Below are 21,205 nucleotides of genomic sequence, written 5' to 3' on the forward strand. Positions count from 1 at the left end.
TAAAAAAATCATAGAAGAGTACAAGTATCAAGATCACCATAATAACATATGGAAAGATGAGTTATCAGTAATCAGATATTCTTCCCGTTATTCTTCCCGTTTAAGACAGAAAGCAATGTACAGGTCACCTACTGTATTTAAAGAGTTACATTACCCTTCACATTTGTTTTAAAAAGCCTGATTCGTCACAGTTTAACAATTGGGTTCAGTACAGTATGTGTTGGAACTGAGGAAGTGAGAGGTGTCCAGTTAAAAAAATAACAACTGGTTGATTATTATGTCAGTGTCCACCCGCCTCCAGTTAACAACAATAAGACAAAATGGCTTTATGACAGTCTTGGTTTTGCCCAGTAAAGTGCAGCGTTGTAATGTGTCACCCTTGAACAAACAGATTTACGTGACTTTGTGTCAAAGTGCAGAAGCACTCTGCATCCATAAGCCTCATTTCCATTTGCAATAACAAAGCAGATTTGCATAGTTACATTTGCACAAGTAATTTGCAGTCCCAGACCTGACTAACATCATCAGCTTTCAGGCCTAATCTTGAGATTTAAATGACAGACCCAGTGGTCAATGGCTTGATTTCTTCTTACATATACAGTTTATGCAAATGTGGCCCAGTCAATGAACCATGACATAAGCTGCAGGCTACTGTATCACCATGTTGAAGCTTTTACAAATCCCGATCCAGATCCAGATATCACTTTTATAATTTCAGAGGCATATAATGGCCTTATTATATTATAATATAATAATATTATTAATATAATATAATGGCCGATGCTCTGCTATACACCCATGATAGCAAAACAGATTACCAACACATATATGTAAATTCTTGACATCTGTATAAGGAAGTTAGTCTAGATATAATGTATTGCTTGGCTGGATGCCTCAGATGTTCATGAAAGGCTGAAGGGTCAAGGGAAGGCTATGTCTGTGTGGTGAGGCTATCCAAATCCTTCATTTTCATCAACAGGAACCAGTTTTAGTTAATGAGGTTAGGCACTGATCACCTGAAGGGTGATTTATGAATAATGCACATGCATTGATTAATGGAAAAGGCAAAGTCTGTTCATAAGAACCGAGGATGATTTATATTAATACAGTACAAGCAGCGGAACTGTAATAAAGTAATTGACTTGCTGGTGCAATGAAATATGAAAAAAAACAAGATTAGTGACCTTTTAGCATTAATTACATAAATGAATATGTAGTTCCTAAGCCTGATCCTGAGGGCTACCACACCTGTGGGTTTCTGTTCCAGCAGAGCTCTTTACTTAATTGAACTAATATTATTTTCTGTTTCAAAGTTTGAGATTTTAAGTTATGACTCATAGTAGTTAAAAGGTAAGCTTCAAAATGTTTGAAAGAAATAAAAGAATTCAAATTAAGCCTGTTCCTAGGTGGATTAGTTCACGTGTTTAACAGAGAGCTCTAGTAGTACAAACGCCAAGAGGCGTGGGTGTTCAGGCCCAAGACTGTGAACTCCTGCACTACAGCTCGACACGGTGATCTTCCTCTGGCCCAGAAATCACAAGCAAATACAGCTGTCTGATGGAATGACATGATATCAAACAGTTTCAGATGACTCTTAATATCAGCAATCTTGTCCACACTGCGCTGCCCCCCCCACCGCTGAAACGGTACAGGTCAAATCCAAAAGTGGGTTATAACATACCCACCTTTAGCTCTCTCTCTGCCTTTAAAAAAGGACTTAGTCTTAATGGGACTTCCTGGTTAAATGACAGAGAACCATGAGGAGATCCAAAACAGTGACCCATTGAAAATATAGACTGCTTAGTGATAAAACATATCGATATGATTTTCTTTAGAAAACTGACAGTTTTTCAAGGTGGTTCATTTGTCATTAGAAAATCCCTAAATGAGCAGGAGCAAAAAGTCAGTTTGCTCTGTGAGGTGCTGTTTCCTCCCACAGTCCAAAGACTTCTCGGAAAATGTGCCCTGGTGTGAGTGTGTATGTTTGTGTCTGTGTGTGCCCTGTGAAGGACTGGTGTCCCATCCAGGGTGTATCCTGCCTTGCTTGCTGCTATAGGCTATGGCAGTTATCTCAGCAGTTAGAAAATATGGATTTTTTACCCCCTATACAGTGTACTTCAGATTTTCATAGCCTTAATGAAATGGAAAAAAACATCATATAACAGAATGAGTTATGGATTAAATAGTTGTTACATTGTAATGGTTGAAAATAAAAAGGGTAGATGCACAACTAAAGAAGACATTAAAATGGACAATAAAGTTAACTTTCTTTGTTCTGTGTCAATAAACGGCCTATATCGTTATGCTGGGTACAGTTATTACGCAAAAACATTTTATTTGGCCATGGTGTAACATTTAAAGGATATTAAGTTTCAGCTCTCCTCCCCACTGATAGCTGGTGTGTGGTGAGCGTTCTGGCGCACTATGGCTGCCGTCGCATCATCCAGGTGGGGCTGCACATTAGTGGTGGTGGAGGGGAGTCCCCATTACCTATAAAGCGCTTTGAGTGGAGTGTCCAGAAAAAGCGCTATATAAGTGTAAGCAATTATTATTCATTATTATTATCCTATTAAAAGGGATTTTTTTAAATGCCCTGGTTCCAGCAATTATCAGGCTATGTGATCATCTAGCCTGGATCCTGCAGTTTCTAAGGAACTTGTGGAGTGTATTCATGCAGGGGAAAATTGGCCCTGGTAGGAGTATGTGTGTTTGTGTGTGGGTGTATCCCGTCTCGTGCCTGCTGCTTGCTACGTTAGGTTCTGGCACTGCCTGCACCCCTGTACTGAATAAAGCAGTTGGAAAATGAATGGATAGAAAGATTAATGTGTTGTATATACAGCAAACTCAAATGTCTGAGATAAGAAAACTGAGTCTACTGCTTAATGCTGCCTAAAATGTGAATGCCAGCTTTTTCAGCAATGATTCTGTATACAATTGCATAGGGTCCTTTCCTGAGAAAAAGAGTTGGAGGTGAAAAACTCATTATCATGTCATTATGTCATTATAGCAGAAATATGAGATTAAATCTCTATTTGGGCACAGAACTATTCCAAAGCAGCAAACAGTGAAAGAAAAAGGTCAGGGCAGTTTAGGATTGCACATCATTCATTGAATTGTTTGTGTGCTTGTCACAGTAGGCCTAGCCTATGTTTTTATTGGAGGTTAATGATTTCTGAAAGCAATTTTCGATCATAGTCTGTGTTAGGCAGTAACCATGTGAAAATCTGTTTCTTATTGAACTGTTCCTGGATTTCCTGGCTTGTTATACAAATATAGCTTGACCTCACCTACCCATTTTCAAGAGAAGTAACATTGTTTTGTACAGAATGGTCTTCTTCTATACATATAAAGGCTCTGATTTTCTTTATGTACAAATGCTGTTGAACATTGAAGATTTTAAATACTTTCAACTATTGCTTGTCATAACTTTTGACACTGTGAGAAAAAAATCCAAATCACTTCTTGCTGGTAGATTATTGACTAGTGGCACTTCATATTCAACCAAGTTCAGAGAGCTGGTCACTCTAGAATCAAACTGTCATGGGCCCAGGTAACACTTTTCTGCTATGTTGAGACTTTAAAGAAGGGTTGGCTCAATGGATGAACAACAGGTAGTTGGTTTCTTTTCATAGCATTCCAATTGAAAGACCACACTTAGTTGATAAGAAGAAGTTGACAAAATCAGGTCAAGCTATAAAAGGTCTGTTCAGGTCTTCTTAGAAGCAGTTATAACCTTATTAATAAAATGCCAAAATTATTGTAGCTGCACACCTATATTAGTGAGGTGAACTGTGTTTGTGTTTTAGGAAATAATTCTGTTTTGAGTGAGAATCGTATTTTATACCGTTTCGCATTTATCCATGGTATTAGTAATAGAAGAATCGAATGTTGTTTGAAAGGGTGCTAAAAAAATCTAAAAGGGACTGACTGCATTTTAATCTGCTAGGAGTCTTACAAACCCTTTCTTATTATTTCATGGTTTTATATGTAAAATATATTTTCACTTATGTTTTTGGATTGAAATAGTATAGACAAATCTGGCCAGCTTTTTTTAAGACAGCTGTTGTAGGAATTTCAGTGAGAGACAGAGGCTATATGCTTAACCAAAACAGCTTGAAAAAAGTTAAACGTATAACACAGTTTGAGTTTTTGGTTTCTCTAGGAATACGTTACGTGGTGACTGACACAGAAGCCTAGGTTAGTGTTGGGGATTTATTAACAATGGTTGGGACAGGAGGCCCTGTTGCCCTGTTCTCTGTGTGGGACTATGTAGTTTTTGTAGTCATTGTCTTGGGGGCTGCAGCCATTGGACTGTACCAGGCCTTCTCAGGGCGCACTCAGTCCAGCAGCTCGGAGTTTCTGCTGGGTGGACGTCAGATGACTGCAGTGCCCGTTGCCATGTCTTTGACTGCCAGCTTCATGTCTGGCATCACTGTCATTGGCACACCGGCTGAGGCCTACAGATTTGGAGCTGCTTTCTGGCTTTTTGCTTTTGCCTACACCATTATGTCAACCCTCACTGCTGAAATCTTCGTGCCCCTCTTCTATCGCCTTGGGATCACTAGCACGTACGAGGTAAGCAGAGTGACAATGCAGTGCTCTCCACAGTCACGACAACCCATAAGAGCTGTGTAGCAGCTAAAGTCCTCTATCAGTGAACAACAGAATATACTGGGAAGGTCAATAACACATTGTGCCTGTATACAACACTGAGGAGCTCTTGTTTAACTTCTTGCTGAGTGAACAACAAATCTACAAAAGTTCATTAAAAGACTAAAATGTTAACAATTTATTTGCTCAGAGATGTACCTTACATTAATTAATATCCTTCCAGTTTATTTTTTTCCAGGGGGTGGGAAATGTGAAGTTATATTGTTTTTTATAGATTTTTCATGAATATTTCCTGTCAACAAATTAGCAGCCTGCTGTTTGAAGCACATATTAAATGTTATTGTGAGACAGATATAATTATGCAACTTGTCATCTGTAACTAATGATTACTAATTACTTTGGCAGCTGAAGACTTGTTGTTCTTTTGCAGTATTTAGAGATGCGATTCAACAGACTGACACGAATAATTGGTACCACTATGTACATTTTCCAGACTGTGAGTACAAAATACACCAGGAAAAACATAAATAAAATATTAGAACATAATGTCATTGTGATTCTGTACTTTTAAATTTTATATTTGAATGTTAACAAAGTTATGGAACAAATGAATTTGTGCCCCATTTTCAGCAATTCAAGTCAGAATTCTTTCTTATTTTTACAACTAAGCAAACAGCAATCAATCCTTGAACTGATCTATTATTTTTATAAGTTCTAGATATGCTTAGTTTGCAAATAGCTGAGAATTGTTTGGGAATCTGTCATGGTTTTGAAAAAAAAAATATTGAAATGACTTTAATACAGAAAACTATTTTTTTTATTTTTCCTTTGGGAAATTATCTATTCTTCTTGAATGGAAGCTGCCATATTCAGCCATACTGGTGTATTCCTAAGTGCAGAGTTAGGATCCAATAGAAGACTGTAGCAGTTCTCACAGAAACATTTGAATGCTCACAGACACTCTGCAAAATACAGGTTACAAGCCATGAATACCCTACCAAGTAATGCCCACTCAAAGTTGGTGGTGCTTGCCCAGTTGTTGGGGAAATCAGGTCTGTTTGCTAACGATATTACCCTGTCTCACATCAGCAAGACTTAAAGATTCAGCTTGTGCTTACAATATGTCTTTATTTAACAAGTCACTCAGGGGCAATGTCTGTGTCTATTATTTTGTTTTTATATGACACATCACAGATGATTCTCATTTGCACATTATTTTTTAAAAACGTGGAATAAGATCTGATCTCATGAAGTAGGGCTGGCTGATGGAAACAACTAGATCTTTTAAAGCTGTTTTATTTATTTTTTTGTTTTAAGGGTCTTTTATGAACAAACATTATCAATACTTATTATGAACTAAAACTTATACCATGAATCCTTTAATGCTTTGATGGTGCTCTAGACTAGAAAGGACATCGAAAAAGCCACTTTGGGTTGGATTTAAAATCTGAAAATGTCTTACCTTACCATGATCTTTAAATAATGTGTCCATCTGATGCTTTAATGGAATGTCAAATTCTGATAACTGTTAATATTTAAAGTGAATGATAACCATTTAAGCTTTATACAAAAAGCAGTGTTTAAGACACACACAGTACCTGTGCAAAACACCATAAATATTTATAGTGACTTCTACAGAAGATACTAAGTCAACACTTGTTCTTTGGTACAAAAATGGTACTTAGGTGTTGCACCAGTTCTGGCAGAGCAAAAATACATTTCTTATTTCCGTCCAATGAAGAAAACAGACTCTGATGGAATGCATTTGTGCTGTGACCTAAGTTTTGAGATAGTCACACCCAGTCATTTTCAGTGACCACTTTGAATGAAACGCAGGAAAATGAACTGTTCTATTGCCAGAAGCTTTCAAAGATCTGTATAAATTTGGTAGTTATGTATGTAAATCGCACTTGCTATACTTTGTAAATATTTTGTTGCACAATCAAATTTGAAAAGGGAGGCCATTTTACAAAAAGTTGTAGAAGTAACCATTTATGGTTAGTTATTTTATTACTTTAATTTATTATGTTTTTATGATAAGGGCAAGTAAATATTTTAACTGTTCTGTTCTGCGTCATTATCAACCTGAACACTTGACACTATTTACATGAAAACAACAACATATTACAACACTAAAATATACACAATCACATTGAATGAAGAACTGTTTTTGACACAAGAGCTTGGAGAACCTGAGAATGTTTGTGATTTAACAACACATTTCAAGGTCTAGTTTATAACCTAGTAAGACCAATAGGTCAATAATAAAGCACATTATTTCAATTATCACCAGAACACGGCAATATGACAGGTTATGTGGTTCATGTTGAATGCTCTTGCTGCCATCTACAGCATGTTTGGGGAACTGCGTATTGTACTGGTCAACAGATAAGCCTCCTGCAGAATGTGGCCTCAGGAAAACAGGAAGATGTAGTGAATTTATTAGGGTTACGAATAATTTATGTCATACCAATTGTAACTTTTTCTTCATGAAGTCTGGGTAATCAAGCAACTTTATACTAAACACCTGGCCTTGAACACATGGGGCATTAAACCATAAAAACTGAGATCCTGTGTCAAACAAGATAGGGTGATCTGATCCTCATATTGGAAAACTCTTTTTAAATTCAAAATCTTTTGCCTTTTGAACCACAGACACCAGCAGTTAAATCCATGCAAAGTTTGTTCCTGAAAAGAGTTTTAACATGGACTTTTATACAATTGCTCCTGCTCAAAATCTGTCTGTCCAATAAGCTCCAGACTTTGCAGGAACAGAGTTAGCACCAACAGTATTAGTATCCTCTTAGTGAAAATAGGTTTCTTTGTCTTAAACCAAGATGGCTGTCTAACCACAGTTACTTTCTCTTCATTGTTGCTATTTGGGTTGTAACACTTACTCCTGTCTGTTTTAAAACTGTATGGCCAAATTACTCCGAAGTTAATGGTGATAAATATCATTCTAGTGAAAATATCATTAACGTTTAATATGTTGTTCCTGTGAATACTAAGAAGGCTGGCTAATCAACACATTATTAGCACAAATCAAACTGCCTTTGTCTTGGGATATGGCTGATTTAAATAAAAACATAATTACTTAATTCTTGTCAAATGAATCCACAGCCCTGTCTTGAAGTAAATTTTAATCAGACAAAACAGACAACTGGATTAACTGGTATGTGCAAGAACTTACATTGATTTATTCCTTTACAGGCACTGTACACGGGAATGGCGATTTATGCTCCAGCACTTGCTTTGGAACAGAGTGAGTTCTGCTGACAACTATTTCATTGGTGGACTAAAGATCTACCTCAGTTAAAGCAATAGCAGTCCGGGATATGGACAAAGCAGCTATGTCTTATTATTAATTACCACTTCCATTAGGACATTTTACAATTTACAGAAGGACCAAGTTATTTTTACTGAAGTAATATGTTTTGTGTTCACAGGATGCTATGCTATGGGAAGGTTAAAATGTTGCTGAATACTGCTGGGAAAAGAGAAACACAACCTTAAAATAATCATATTTCTCAATAACGTAATTTTATAAGTTATAAGCATTACATATGTCATTCAAAAAAGGGAGCTGTGGTGATATTCCTTTTATTCAGTCAAACACCATTTCAGCAGTCAGGTAGGTCCTAATGAATGCAAAGTAGAGTGTATTTGGCATCACTCCCTTAGCTGAGAGAATGGCTTTCTAGTTGTGTGCATAGGCTGTCCAAATTACCCCTCCCTAGACAGCTACTGTGTGGGTGTAGATGACAGGCAGGAGCGATGTGAGAGAGATATGCAAAGGAACGTCCCAGGTACGAGATTTATATAGGTGAGAGAATGGAATTGCACAAGATTAGATTCTAACCTTCCTCCTTAAAATCATTTGTTCTGTTATAATTACATTTAGTGTGAATAATCCAACTAATTTCTCATCCTTATTTCACATTTTATTTTTATGTTATCTTTATCATTGTAACAAGACACTTTAATGGGGCACACATGTGAAAGACATGACCACAAAGCATGACATTTGGCATCTACAGTACAGTACCTCACTAGTCGGAGAAATTTGCAGTTAAACTGATCAGTGCTTACACTGGCAACCCCCTCTGCCTTTCAGTCACAGGACTTAATCTGTGGGGAGTGCTGGTTGCCACAGGAACAGTCTGCATCATCTACTGCACACTGGTAAGTGTGATCGACTGTCAGCTTCAGACATCACCCTATAACAGTACATCTACTCTCAACAGCTGTTGTCAAGGATTATCCATAAAACAGAAAGATCTTTTATGCCAGCAATAGTCAGTGATATTATTTCACATAATCAGATCACAAATATCCTTAGGACCAGCCTTTTCTTTGCTGTAGCTCTCTGGGTGGCTCCCGCTATGCCCACATGATCTGAGTACACTGGAACAATATTAGCTCAGCTTTGTCATTGGGCTGAAACTATTCAGTTGCATAAGCATCTCGTTCAATCCCTCTGGGAATTTCACAGGACCGGCGTGTCTGTGAAACAAATACAACTCACTACAAGGCATGGGTCTTAGCCAAAAATACTGAAATGCAATAGTGAGAGCAATTCCACTTTAACAAATGATAATGTAGGTCTGGAATATCATCGAAGCCAAACCTTTACCTACAATGGCCAACTTATTCTTTTTCTATTAAAGTGGATTTTAGGCTTTCACTCTTCTAAAAAGCAAGTGATTCCAGCACCACAACAGAATCAGAATGCATTGGGAAGATTGTCATCTGTAATCCCCCCTGGTTCTGCAGGGAGGCCTGAAGGCAGTGATCTGGACTGACGTCTTTCAGATGGTCGTCATGCTGGCGGGGTTTGTAGCGGTCATTGCCAGAGGCATGGTCATCACAGGAGGCCCACACAAGATCTGGAATGACTCGTACAACGGGGGTCGGCTGAATGCATGGGAGTAAGTGCTGTAGGGGAAAAACATTCAACATTCCCTGCAGCCTGCCGCCGAACAAAGGAGAAAGAAGCACCTCGCCCTCAGGCTGTCAGACAGCTCCTACTCCTGCATGAATACACTCCACAAGTTCCTTAGAAACTGCAGGAATCAGACAAGATGATCATGTACCTTAAGTGACATGCCTTAAGCTACATGATAAATGATTAGTTCTGGGATGCTTTAAGACAGGACATTTTTTAAAAAAGAAACCTTTCAACCAGGACAAAAATGAACATCCATTAAATGTTACATCATGGCCAAATAAAATATGTTTGCTTAATAACTGTGCCCAGCATAAACTGTAAACTATTATGTTTAAGCTATTTTAATGTCTTCTTTGTTAGTACATTTGCACTTATTTAAAATACTTTGACCATTACAATGTGATAACTATTCTAAAATATATACTGTAATTAATTTATTTAAATGCAAGGTATATTGTCCAATCCATAACTCATTCTGTTATATTCTGTTAATTAGGGCTATACAAATCTGAAGTGCATTGTATATGGGGTAAATAAATCCATCCATTTTCTGACTGCTCAAATATTTGGATAACTTCCAGTTCAGGGCTGTGGGGGAGCCAGAGGCTATAGCAGCAAGCAGCAGGTTCTAAGCAGGATCAATTCTGGACAGAACGCCAGTCCATCACAGGGCAGACAGACACACTCACATCAGGGCCAATTTCCCACAAGCCAATTAACCTGTCTTCTCGTGACAGCTTTGATCCCGACCCTTTGAAGCGCCACACTTTCTGGACAATTGTAGTTGGTGGAAGCCTGATGTGGACCTCCATGTATGCTATCAACCAGTCCCAGGTGCAGAGGTACATCTCTTGTAGGACCATGGTCCACGCCAAATTGTAAGTACCCCAAATCAGTACTGAGAAACAGGATATATTGTACAAACTAGAGTTGATATGATGACTGCACCTTGAATGCAGAAAATTAGAGTACATCTGTACTGAATAGCTTTCTAAACATTGTCATCATTCAATTGTTTTTAAATGGTTTTTAGAAATTATTTACTTTTGTTTGCCAGAAATTCAACAGTGTCTCCAACAAGCTTGTGTATAACAGGGAGACAAGTGGTGTGTGTTGCTTCTTCACAGACCTACTGTAGCTGTTCAGTTCTGTGACAGAATGCTGTACATATCCCTGTGAAGGGCAGTTTCTTCAGATGGTTCATCCTTGAATTTGTCTATACCTGGATATTGTACAGCATAACGTAATGCAAAACACTGAGGAAACCATGACTGATTAAGCTCATCAAACCCCGGTGAACAGATGTACACTGCTATATAGCAAATTCTGGACACAGCTGGCTAATTATACTGTATATCCCAGATATAAAGCAGTAATGTATGGACTATAGGGCTCAATCTACATAAACCAGTGATGTACTGTATGGACTATAGGACCCAATCTACAGTACATACTGATCAAACGTCTTTAGTAGAGGTTGTGCACCTGTTTCAGCCTTATCCTATTTGATCTCCTTGCCTTATTCAGTGCCAGTATCAAATCTGAAAATCATTGATGGTATTAATCAAAGACATTTCTGTAGGGATGGAGTGTAAAAAATGAGATTTTTAATCTCCTGTGTGTTTTCTCATCCAGATCATTGTACGTGAACATGGTTGGGCTGTGGGTCACTGTGACCCTAGCAATGATGTCTGGTCTCACCATGTACTCAATTTACAAGAACTGTGACCCACTCACCAACGGAGATATAGGGGCACCTGATCAGGTAGCCTTCACAGCACTAAAGATTTGTTTGTTCAGCATCTCACCCTAAATTATCTGCATTGCAGCACTGGATCAAACATTGGCACACGTGATCACCTTTGCATTTATCACGATCACTTAGATTCCTAACTTATTTTATTCAATAGTCTATGATGAAGTTTTTGTTTTGCCTAAGAGTGCAAGAGCTGAAGCCCATGGATAGTCATGGAAATATTATACATTTCACTCAAAAACAAAGAAGCAGATCAGTAAGCTGTTGCCTTCTCAAAATTTGCTTACATATCATGCTTCCTGACATGCAAAGACAGCATTCTCATTCAGAGTGTGAAAAGGGATGTCTGAATGACTCTCCTTAATGAAGACCTGTAACATTGCTAAAAGGCTGATTTTTCCAGCTGATCTGAGGGGAATTATCTGCTTTAAGGATCTTTACAATGAAATATTAAGCACTATGGGTCATCTCATGCAACAATGAGGAAAATCATTTTTTTTAGTATATCTTTAAACACCTGGGATTTATTGTCTTGTCCCCTGTTAGCTGCTCCCCTACTTGGTAATGGACATCTTGGCCGATTTCCCAGGTGTGCCTGGACTTTTTGTGGCAGCAGCGTATAGCGGTACCCTCAGGTGAGAGACTGTGGGCCCCTCTGCGTCTTCTCCTAAAGCGGACCTCTTTACAAAGAGCACATTAGATATTCACCTAATGTGGAACTCTTTAAGTCTTCACTCAAAGGGTTCGGTTGTAAATGAATATAGATATCACACATGTATAGGAAGCAGTATTTCTTAGAAATAAGGATGTAAATTAATAACTACTGTATATAAGGTATACAGAGTTCTTGAAAGTCTAAGAGTGAACTCCACTGATCATTTACAAGTTTGGTTAAAGTTAAAATGATTTAAGCAATTATTAGTAGAAGGAGACATAGAATACCCTATACTAGGATTCTAGGGCAGAAGAATTGGAATTAGACACGCCCACTACATGGGGTATGTGGAGGTGTAAGTGCCACTGTATGTGCTCTGAGAGTTTGATTGCAAGTGAATTCATTTTAAAAAATATTATCTAAATTCCCCCCCCCCCCCACAAAGGTTTCATGTTGAAATTCACTGCAGGCTCTTTGCTCCCCTGTTTCTTATAGCACAGTGTCATCCAGCATTAATGCTCTTGTGGCTGTCACTGTGGAAGACTTCATCAAAGCGCTCTGGCCCAGCACCTCCGAGAAGCTGCTGTTCTGGATCTCCATGGGTCTGAGTGAGTGCCTCTATGCCACACCTGCACATTTGCCTTTAGCCATCTCAAACAATCATCAGCTTCTTTCACTTTGGTACTTTTTTGCTCACACCACTCTCTGGTCCTATCCTTTCATTTCACTCCTGAGCTGATCACTATTCCTAATTGTCTGTTGTCAAAAGACACAATTGGTTCAGATCCAACAATACCATTTGTCATCTTCCCGTGACTATATACACTCACAAAACAAGTCATTACACAAAACACTAAATTGTGATTAAAGTATACACTGACACTAGGAAATGCTTTTCTATTCCTCATTTTTCTGTCATTTCTTCTTACTAGGCTACTTGCCGATTCCTCTGAGACCATCTTGAGTGACTTTTAGAGTTCTAATGCCCTATGAAAATCATGTATTTGTTACGCCACGCACCCGGAGGACTCTGCATTCCACCTCGCATTCCAGTACTGTTCCCAATTAGCCCATTTACCCCTGCCTATTTAATGCTGCTTCACACTCTCCACTGTGCTCAGTATTAGGGTTTTTCCTGGCTAGAGCTACTCCAACTCTCGTTTAAGAATTACTACTTGGTTTTTGGCTTTGTTTTCACTACGACTACATCTCCTGGTTTTGGTTTTGGTACTTTAGTACTCGTTCTGGTTTTGACTCTCGGCTTCCTTTTGGCTTATGGCTCCACTTTCTTTTTTTGTACTTTTGCACCGGCTTGTTTATCTTTGGTTTTCGGACCTCGGATTGTTCTACCGACTACGCCTTTGGATCCCCTGGTTCTCTCCATAGGTTCCTCACTACTTTTCCTAACAGTATTTCCATGATTAAAACTGGTAGAACACCATGAGGCCATGAAAATTAGTTTACCTTCCTGCTTCTCGTACTGGTTAGCATTTTTGCCTCTTATTTTAAATAACATTATCAAAATTCTTTCTTTCCTCAGGCAGAGACATGTTATAGATTTATTCCTTGTTGAACATCCAAGTTAAATTAAATATCTGTCACTTTCCTCTCATCATCAAAAAGGGTCTCATTTCAGTTAATCCTACCAAACAGGGCTGTTTCATATACCGAGCTGTGCTGCACATTGGAATTCAGCTGGGTCATCACAGCAACCAGGATTCCTCAAGCTGTGGAAAAAAGTAGTAACCCCTCCTGCCCCCCAGTTTAGTGGTTTCAACTTTTTTTAACTTTCCCAATCCTAGAATGATCTGTAGCTTTCTTTTTTTTATTTTCCACTGTTAATCAGAACTAAAGTTAACCAGATAATCCTGTTTGGCCAGGGATGCTTCTTGAACTACAAAACTAGTACAAATACCCCTGACAGTAGCAGTCAGTTTATACTTTCTATAAAATGTTCCCTATAAGGCTGAACCTTTTACTATTTCGCCACAAGATTTTACCAGTCTATCCCAAAACCAGAATAAACTACCTTTGTTCTTTGTTAACCTCTTTTATAGAAGGAAATCAGCTTGCAGCCAGCTGGAGTTAAATCTTTATTAACTTCATAAACAATGGAGAACCTTATCTAGCTTTTTCTATATCTGCATTCTCTCTAAACTACCCTCTACCAGCCTTACCTAGAATTAAACAATCCAGATCCAGTTACAGTGACTGCAGATCTTCATTTGCCCCCTGCCAAGCAGGGATATCAACAACTGTCAAGCCCAAATCAGAGGAGTAAAGTATGTAATCAAGCAACTGGAAATAATAAAAAAAAAAACTAAAATAAGCATATATTTGCCATTCTCTTAATTTAATTAAATGGTTTAGGATACCATATTCAAGGTGTTTTAAACTTAAGAGGTTCAGAAGAGGAGCTGCAGGCTGCAAAGAATCAAATAGAATTTAATTCTGTGCTGAAAAAACTGAAAGTGCAGTGTTCAGGTATTCGCTTTTTAGCATGTTTATTTCTACTTGTTTGTTTCAAAACTAATTAACAAAAACTGCAAAAGAAGGATTCCTGCAACCCCAACCCACAGGGAGGCTAACTCCTAATGTCCTGACAAATATGGATACAGCTTTGTGCAATCATTGACACTAGGATGTAAAGCTACAGTAAAATCTCTGTTTGAAGAGTTTCCTCATCTCAGTGCTTGCAATTTTATTTCAATTGTAGGTGTCTTTTTTGGGGCTTTATGCATTGGAATGGCAGCCTTATCTTCCTTAATGGGTGGCATTCTGCAGGTAGGCCTCAAAATCTTTTTGCAGTCTGTTCTTTATAAAAGGGGTCAGAAGTTCATACCAGAGCCTATCCTGGTTTCTGAAGTGTTAAGGGGATGGAGAGCATGTGACTCCTCCCTGAAGGGGACACCAGTCCGTCACAGGGATGACCCCATTAATCCTGGTCCCCACTCACACAGCTACTGTAGGTGGACTGAGGCAATGCACCTCTCTCAAAGGTACAAAAGCAGTGATGTGAACCCACAACCTGCCACTCAGCAGTCCAAAGGCTTATTCACTATGCTACACTGCCTCTGTCTGTACCTTATATGGTACTTTATATAAAATAAAACTGTATTTATATTACATTTATATTACATTTATTTATCATGTCCATGTCGTTCAATTACAGTAAAATTGACCAAAATATTGCAATGCTCCTCCAAAGCTACAAAATTACTTAATGCTCTTGATGTTTTTCATTTGATATCCTCTGCTCTCTGTTGAACATGGCATAGTATGGGCAGTTTGCATCTCACATGTCCTTTTGTTAAACATTCAAGGCAGCACTCTCTATTTTTGGAATGATCAGCGGACCACTGCTGGGCCTGTACCTGCTTGGAATGCTCTTTCCCTGTGGGAATACCACTGTAAGTCACACCAGGGCCAGGTTAATTGACTGTATGCATGTCTGTGTTTGTGTCTGCATGTGTATTGTGATGGACTGACATCCCATCCAGGGTGTATCTGTCCTGTACCCGTTGCTTGCTGGGATAGGCTCCAGCTCCCCCACGAACCCTGTATTAGAAAACTGATGGGTGGATATAGTATAGGAATGGCTAACTCCGTTCTACTATAGGAAAGTGTAAGTATTGTATTTTCCATTTAATATTAGATTCTTATTTTAATTGACAGGTAAAGGCCAGAAAGAGAATATACAGTAAATGACCATGCACAAACCATAGCGTGATGTAGCAATATCTATCAACATGTTCTTATCTCCCATATATGCAGGATATTCTAGCAATAGGTACTGACCAATATTATGTGTACTGTATATATTATACTGTATATAAAAGACACAGGATGCAGCACAAAAATAATTCTAGGAAATCATCTTTTGTATAAGAACACCCAAACAAATTAACAAACACATTTTCATAAAACAGAACCACTGCCAACTTTTGAGAGCAGGTGTAGTTCTACAACATTGTCTTTAGAAATCTAGAACATGACCTCTCAAACCCTTCCTCTCTATTGCACTGAGAGATGTTAAGCCCCACATCTTAATTATTCAGTTTTTTGTTAGCAGGTCTAAATGTAGCATGTCTTCCCAGCTACCAATACGAAGAACTAGTGTTTATATATATATTATATACACACACAGACTTTTGTGTCCAATATATTCATTTACATCACGCAGTGTACTGTGAACTTGGTGGCTACAGATATATGTACTGCATCTGGTGGCTTATCTAAGTATTTTATGGATGTCGCAGTATATAGAGGTTTATTTCATAAGAGCATCCTGAACCTCTAAAACAAGTTACTGTAAATTAAAGCGTGTACTTTAATTTGTAAGCGTGTACAATAATACATATTGGGCTATGAATATCACTAGACGGAACAGTTAAGTGATGGTAAACCCAGGGCTTCTGTAGTTTTAATAAACTGTTCAGTTCTTACTTAAGTTTAGACTGAGGATATATTTGGGAGTGATGTACCAAGGCAGATGATAATATGTCAAATATGTCAGATAAATAAAAGACTTTCTGCACTACTTAAGTGAGCATGTTTACCCTGTAAGTTGTCCAAAGCAAACAAGATCAATCTCCTTAGATTTTCCTTCGATGATGTACACCAAGCAAAAATATATATATACTGTAGTATTATCTTATATATCACATTATTGTAAAAGTACAATTACAGTTGTTAAAAAATATTCATTAGATTTTTTTTTTAATCTGGTCACATTTGAGAACATTGTTAAGGCACTGGCATCAAGCTACACTTTCTTTCTAAATAATTCAAATAGCGACAATAAGATATCCTCAGATATCTCAGAAAATCCTCAGAAAGCTTCTCCATATTTCTGCCCTGTAAGACTGAGTAAATCTAGAATTGATTCAGTCGCTAGGTGCAGCACTAACAACACAAAATATTCTCCTAACATTTATTAAGCAGATCACTTCTTCTGCTATTCTATGAGCCTCACAGTGTTCATAGCAAATCTCAAACATCTTGCCTTCATACACAAAGTGCATTCAAAATGAAGAGAAAACGAAGCAACACCTGGGCTCTTCCCAGCAGCAGAAGAGCAGAGTTTTACTTTTTTTACAGGCTGAATAATAGAATCTGACTGCTTAAACATAATTTCTGAAGCTGTTTGTCCCTGACAGTTTGCAATTCAACATTTTCAAAAGGCTCATTGCTATACTGAAAAAGGTAGTTCCAAAATGATCAGACTATGGAGTGAAAAATATTCTGATTGACTGGTTAATAAAGTTGGAAAGTTTTTGGCAAATTTCAAAATGATTAACAAGACTTTCTAGTTAATATTAAATTCTAAAATAAAATTGGAATCGCCATTTATTTTTTATTATATAAAAATAACCCAACAACAAATAACCCAAATTGGATTCACCGGTTCCCACTTTATGTCTTGGAACAGAGCTACTGCACCTGTACCACACAGATAGAATTACAGGCAGGCTCCCCTGACCCCTCGAGTCATTCATGTTTTCACATGGTGCAAGATCCACAGTAGCACACAAGAGGCTCAGCTTCTAATGGAGCAGAGGAGTGGCGCTCCCTGACATCACCACAAACCATAGGTGCCTGGGAAGTCACAGGGACTGTGGTTTTAACAGGAGTCAAGGGATACCAGGTTGCCTAATCCCACTCTATTCCTGCAGTCAACTGTGCACTGCAGTTTGGGGAATCCTGGTAACAGCTATTGACATAATCCAAAAAGAAACTGTGATTGAGGGAATGTTTGGAAGCCCAGACTACACTATTACATTATCCTGTATTAACTGGAAACTGTAGTTGCTAACAGCCAGAAGAATACTCTTACAAGTCTGCTGACAAAAATTTGATCACACAGGGAGGACTGACGGGTCTGATCACAAGCCTGGTGTTGACACTGTGGGTAGGGATTGGGGCACAGATATACCCACCCCTGCCTGAAAAGACATTGCCCCTCTCCCTCAGCACAGACGGCTGCTTCTCCAATCACACACAGCATCTTAACGGCAGCACTACCACCCCCTGGAGTATAGGAGGAACACCTACAGCAGCTAGTTATTCAGTGTAAGTTTCTCCTGAGGGATTGAATTACATCGGTTCTCAACTTTAGTCCTGGGGGACCACTTCTGGATTTTCCTTAAGCCATATTCTTAATTCCAGTAAAAATTATTTCCGTTTTGTTTGTGTTTTTATTTTATTTTTTCTCTAAAATTCTGTAAATTCAGATATGCAACACTTTGTGTGTTTTGTGTCATTTTCTTATTATGCAAAAGAAACTGATGTAAAGCTGATAGAACTACTGATAGAAATGTGATTCAAAGTGGACTAAAATGTTCACACACAAGCTTACAGTTGCCTGGAACATCAGGAAGGTCACTGTTTTGCTGAAATCCAAAAAACTCTGATCAATAAATGTCCAGCCTGCTGCACCACTACTTTAACACCAGTGACATGATCCTGCATCACAGGGGAATAGGCTGTACCTGAGGCCATACATTTTTACTGGTTGATTTATTATATTTGAAATGCAGTTTCATGCACAAGGCCCAAATGTTTTACTCTTCTTTATTTTTTTATTATTCTTATATAATACAGCAGCCACGAAACATTTTGATTTAAAAAATTGCATTTCTCCAATGTGCCCTGAGAAAGTGAACAATACACAGAAACAGGTTATTAACACTGATACTGACCTGGTGTTTCAGTGAAAGACCTGCAATTGCAGACAACTGGTATTCACTGTCCTACCTGTACTTCTGTCCCTTGGGCACCTTGGTCGCCCTCATCTTTGGCCTCTTCATCAGCATCATTTCAGGTAAAGCAACACCCTGTCTCAGTATATTTGCTCCTGTTATGTGATAAAAGGCTCTCACATGTACCATTTCATCTTCTTCAGGAGGATGTAAGCAGAAGAAGGTCAATCCTGAACTTTTCATCAGGAAGAGTGACCTTATCTGTTTTACTTGCAACAAGGAATCACCTCAGGTAAAACTGGTCACCTTGGGAAAGTGGGCTTCATATTGACTGTATCAGTAGCTAATTAAGAATCTAACAGTAGTGGGCAACCCTGGACTGAAGCAGCCTGTATGTCTGTAGGTTTTCATTCCTATTAATCTCTTAACGAGCTAAGTCACCTCATTACTGGCTTGAAGAGACTAATATACTGTAACAGCTTCTCCCAGCTCTTTAGCTGCTGGTGCTTTGAGCAGCATAGAAAACCTGTGGACAATCTGAGCCTCCTGGACAAGAATTGCCCACCTCTGCTCTAAACTGTGGTGTTATATCTCCTACATCATCTTTCTATTACTTTTAGTGCAAGTCTTGTAATGATAACTATACCTAATGTATACTAAGTGATTATAGTCAATATATACTTCAGAGGTATGGAAGAGTAAAAAAATGTTTTAAGCCCTAAGACCAAGTCCTACATTTAGTGGTAGCTTTAATTTTAAAGCCTGAGATGCCTATATCCCAATTCCTGCTGTAACGTGCAGGGGCATATACTGACCATGAAAAAAAAGTATTATTTGTACATCTAAAGGTTTACCATATAATTCATTCATCCATTTTCTGATGGCTTCATTCAATCCCTTTTCTCTGTTCCAGTGTTACTTATATGAGAGTGCCATTAAAATTCACTGTGGTTAACTGTAGAAGTATTTCTTCTAATTTATTGATTACATAGGGAGTAGAAAACTCTAGGGTTTTTTAGCATGAGAATCTAAATGATGTAAAGCCTGGAGGGCAGCAGCTGTAGTACAGTTCAATTTTTTTTTCAAATAAAAGCAATACAGTACCTTCCAGCACAGTCAAGCACCAGATGTAGACACAAGTTATGCACCTGAAATAGCTCATAGCAATAAGGTGCTTTGACTGTGGTCTCTAAAAAGTATACTAAGGTTTTCTTAAACTCTCATCCTTTTAGCCATGGTTTCAGTGATTTGCCTGAAGCTACACCTTACTAATGATCCCCGTTTAAAACAAATCCTTACCTACTTTAAAATAAAGGAACTGTAGTCCTATTCCTAGCAAGACTCTCTGAGCTTGATACCTTTTTGAGACCCTGCTAAATTCTATCTTCTTGTGCTGTCTAGCTCTCAGTGGCAGAGTGGAAGGAGAAGTCAGATGGCAATTTGGCCAAAGGAATAAGCAACCCTGCATTCAAGAACACTGAACACAACATCCAGATAACTATGGAGAAGATGACCCGTCTGTGAAAGAACTAATCAGACAATCCATTTGGGAACAATGAGACCTAGATCGGAGCAGAAATCATTTATACTACCACTCTGTCAGTTATGATAGTTAGAAACATCCATTTGGGATTTGCTCCAGATTTTTTTTTTGAGACTTTTTTGTTTGAAAGAACAATCAAGCACTCTGAAGAATAGAAGTGATAAATGTTTGAGTGCTGGGTAGAAAAAGACTGCTGTTTATATCTGTCTTTACAAAGCATGAGAAATGTGTGTCAAGGAATAAAAAAGTATTTCCCATACAGTCTAACTTAAAGTCACATTGAGGATCGATACAGTGTATACAGTATTGCAGGGCTACTTGATAAGCAGTGTGCCCAGTCCTGTTCTTTGAAATACTTTTATATGAAGCACTTTCATTGTTAATTGTTATATTCAATAATCTTCTGTTTAAGATGGACGCAGCAGTGAGGAGGGCCTGGAGGTGCTGCAGTTTGAGTGTATTACTATAACCTACTACAGGCTTTTTAAACTCAGAATCACAAGATCTGACAATCTCAGTTGTCCATTACAACCGTCATACTGTACTTCCATCCATCCATTTTCTCAGTGTTTTATCCAATACAGAGTCGCAGGGGAGCAAGAGCCTATCCCAGCAAGCAACTGGCGCGAGACATGAAACACCCTCAACAGGATGTCAGTCCATCACAGGACACACACAAATATGGACACTCTCACTCCAGGTCCAATTTTCCCAGGAGCCAATAACCTGCCAGTATATTTTTGGACTGTAGGGCGAAACCGGAGCACCCAGAGAAAACCCACACAAACACAAGGAAGGCATACAGTACAAACTCTAATCAGATAGCACCCCAGGAATGGTAATCGCTGCACTACCATACTACTCTACTCTGAAACCCTGTGGAATCATTCTTGGTGTTTGCAGTGGTCCAACATGTTTTTCAGTGGATGTTCTTATTATTTTGGCAGGGATGTGTATTGCAGGGTAGTTGGATGCAGTACATGCAAAATAT

At 38.4% G+C, this 21,205-nt stretch overlaps 1 protein-coding gene across 1 annotated transcript; it reads left to right on the forward strand.

Annotated features, from left to right (window-relative positions):
• The first annotated feature begins 4,221 nt into the window (after positions 1–4,221).
• Positions 4,222–20,243, forward strand: slc5a8l (solute carrier family 5 member 8, like). Its single transcript, XM_088921481.1, has 15 exons — positions 4,222–4,575; positions 5,042–5,107; positions 7,822–7,873; positions 8,726–8,793; positions 9,385–9,539; positions 10,297–10,437; positions 11,195–11,324; positions 11,862–11,950; positions 12,466–12,578; positions 14,687–14,754; positions 15,294–15,380; positions 17,837–18,042; positions 18,684–18,793; positions 18,875–18,963; positions 20,073–20,243. Exons 1-15 carry the CDS (start codon positions 4,222–4,224, stop codon positions 20,193–20,195), a joined length of 1,851 nt encoding a protein of 616 aa, XP_088777607.1. The 3' UTR covers positions 20,196–20,243.
• The last annotated feature ends 962 nt before the right edge of the window (positions 20,244–21,205 follow it).

Source organism: Atractosteus spatula, chromosome 7 (genome assembly GCF_055471065.1).
Source record: "Atractosteus spatula isolate fAtrSpa1 chromosome 7, fAtrSpa1.hap1, whole genome shotgun sequence".
In the NCBI taxonomy this organism is placed as follows: Eukaryota; Metazoa; Chordata; class Actinopteri; order Semionotiformes; family Lepisosteidae; genus Atractosteus; species Atractosteus spatula.

Excerpts from the sequence above, each read along its gene's own strand:
- slc5a8l (XM_088921481.1), top strand. The coding sequence starts at position 4,222 with ATGGTTGGGACAGGAGGCCCTGTTGCCCTGTTCTCTGTGTGGGACTAT. Across the intron at positions 8,794-9,384 it reads GCATCATCTACTGCACACTG|GGAGGCCTGAAGGCAGTGAT; the intron begins GTAAGTGTGATC and ends CTGGTTCTGCAG. Across the intron at positions 10,438-11,194 it reads ACCATGGTCCACGCCAAATT|ATCATTGTACGTGAACATGG; the intron begins GTAAGTACCCCA and ends TTTCTCATCCAG.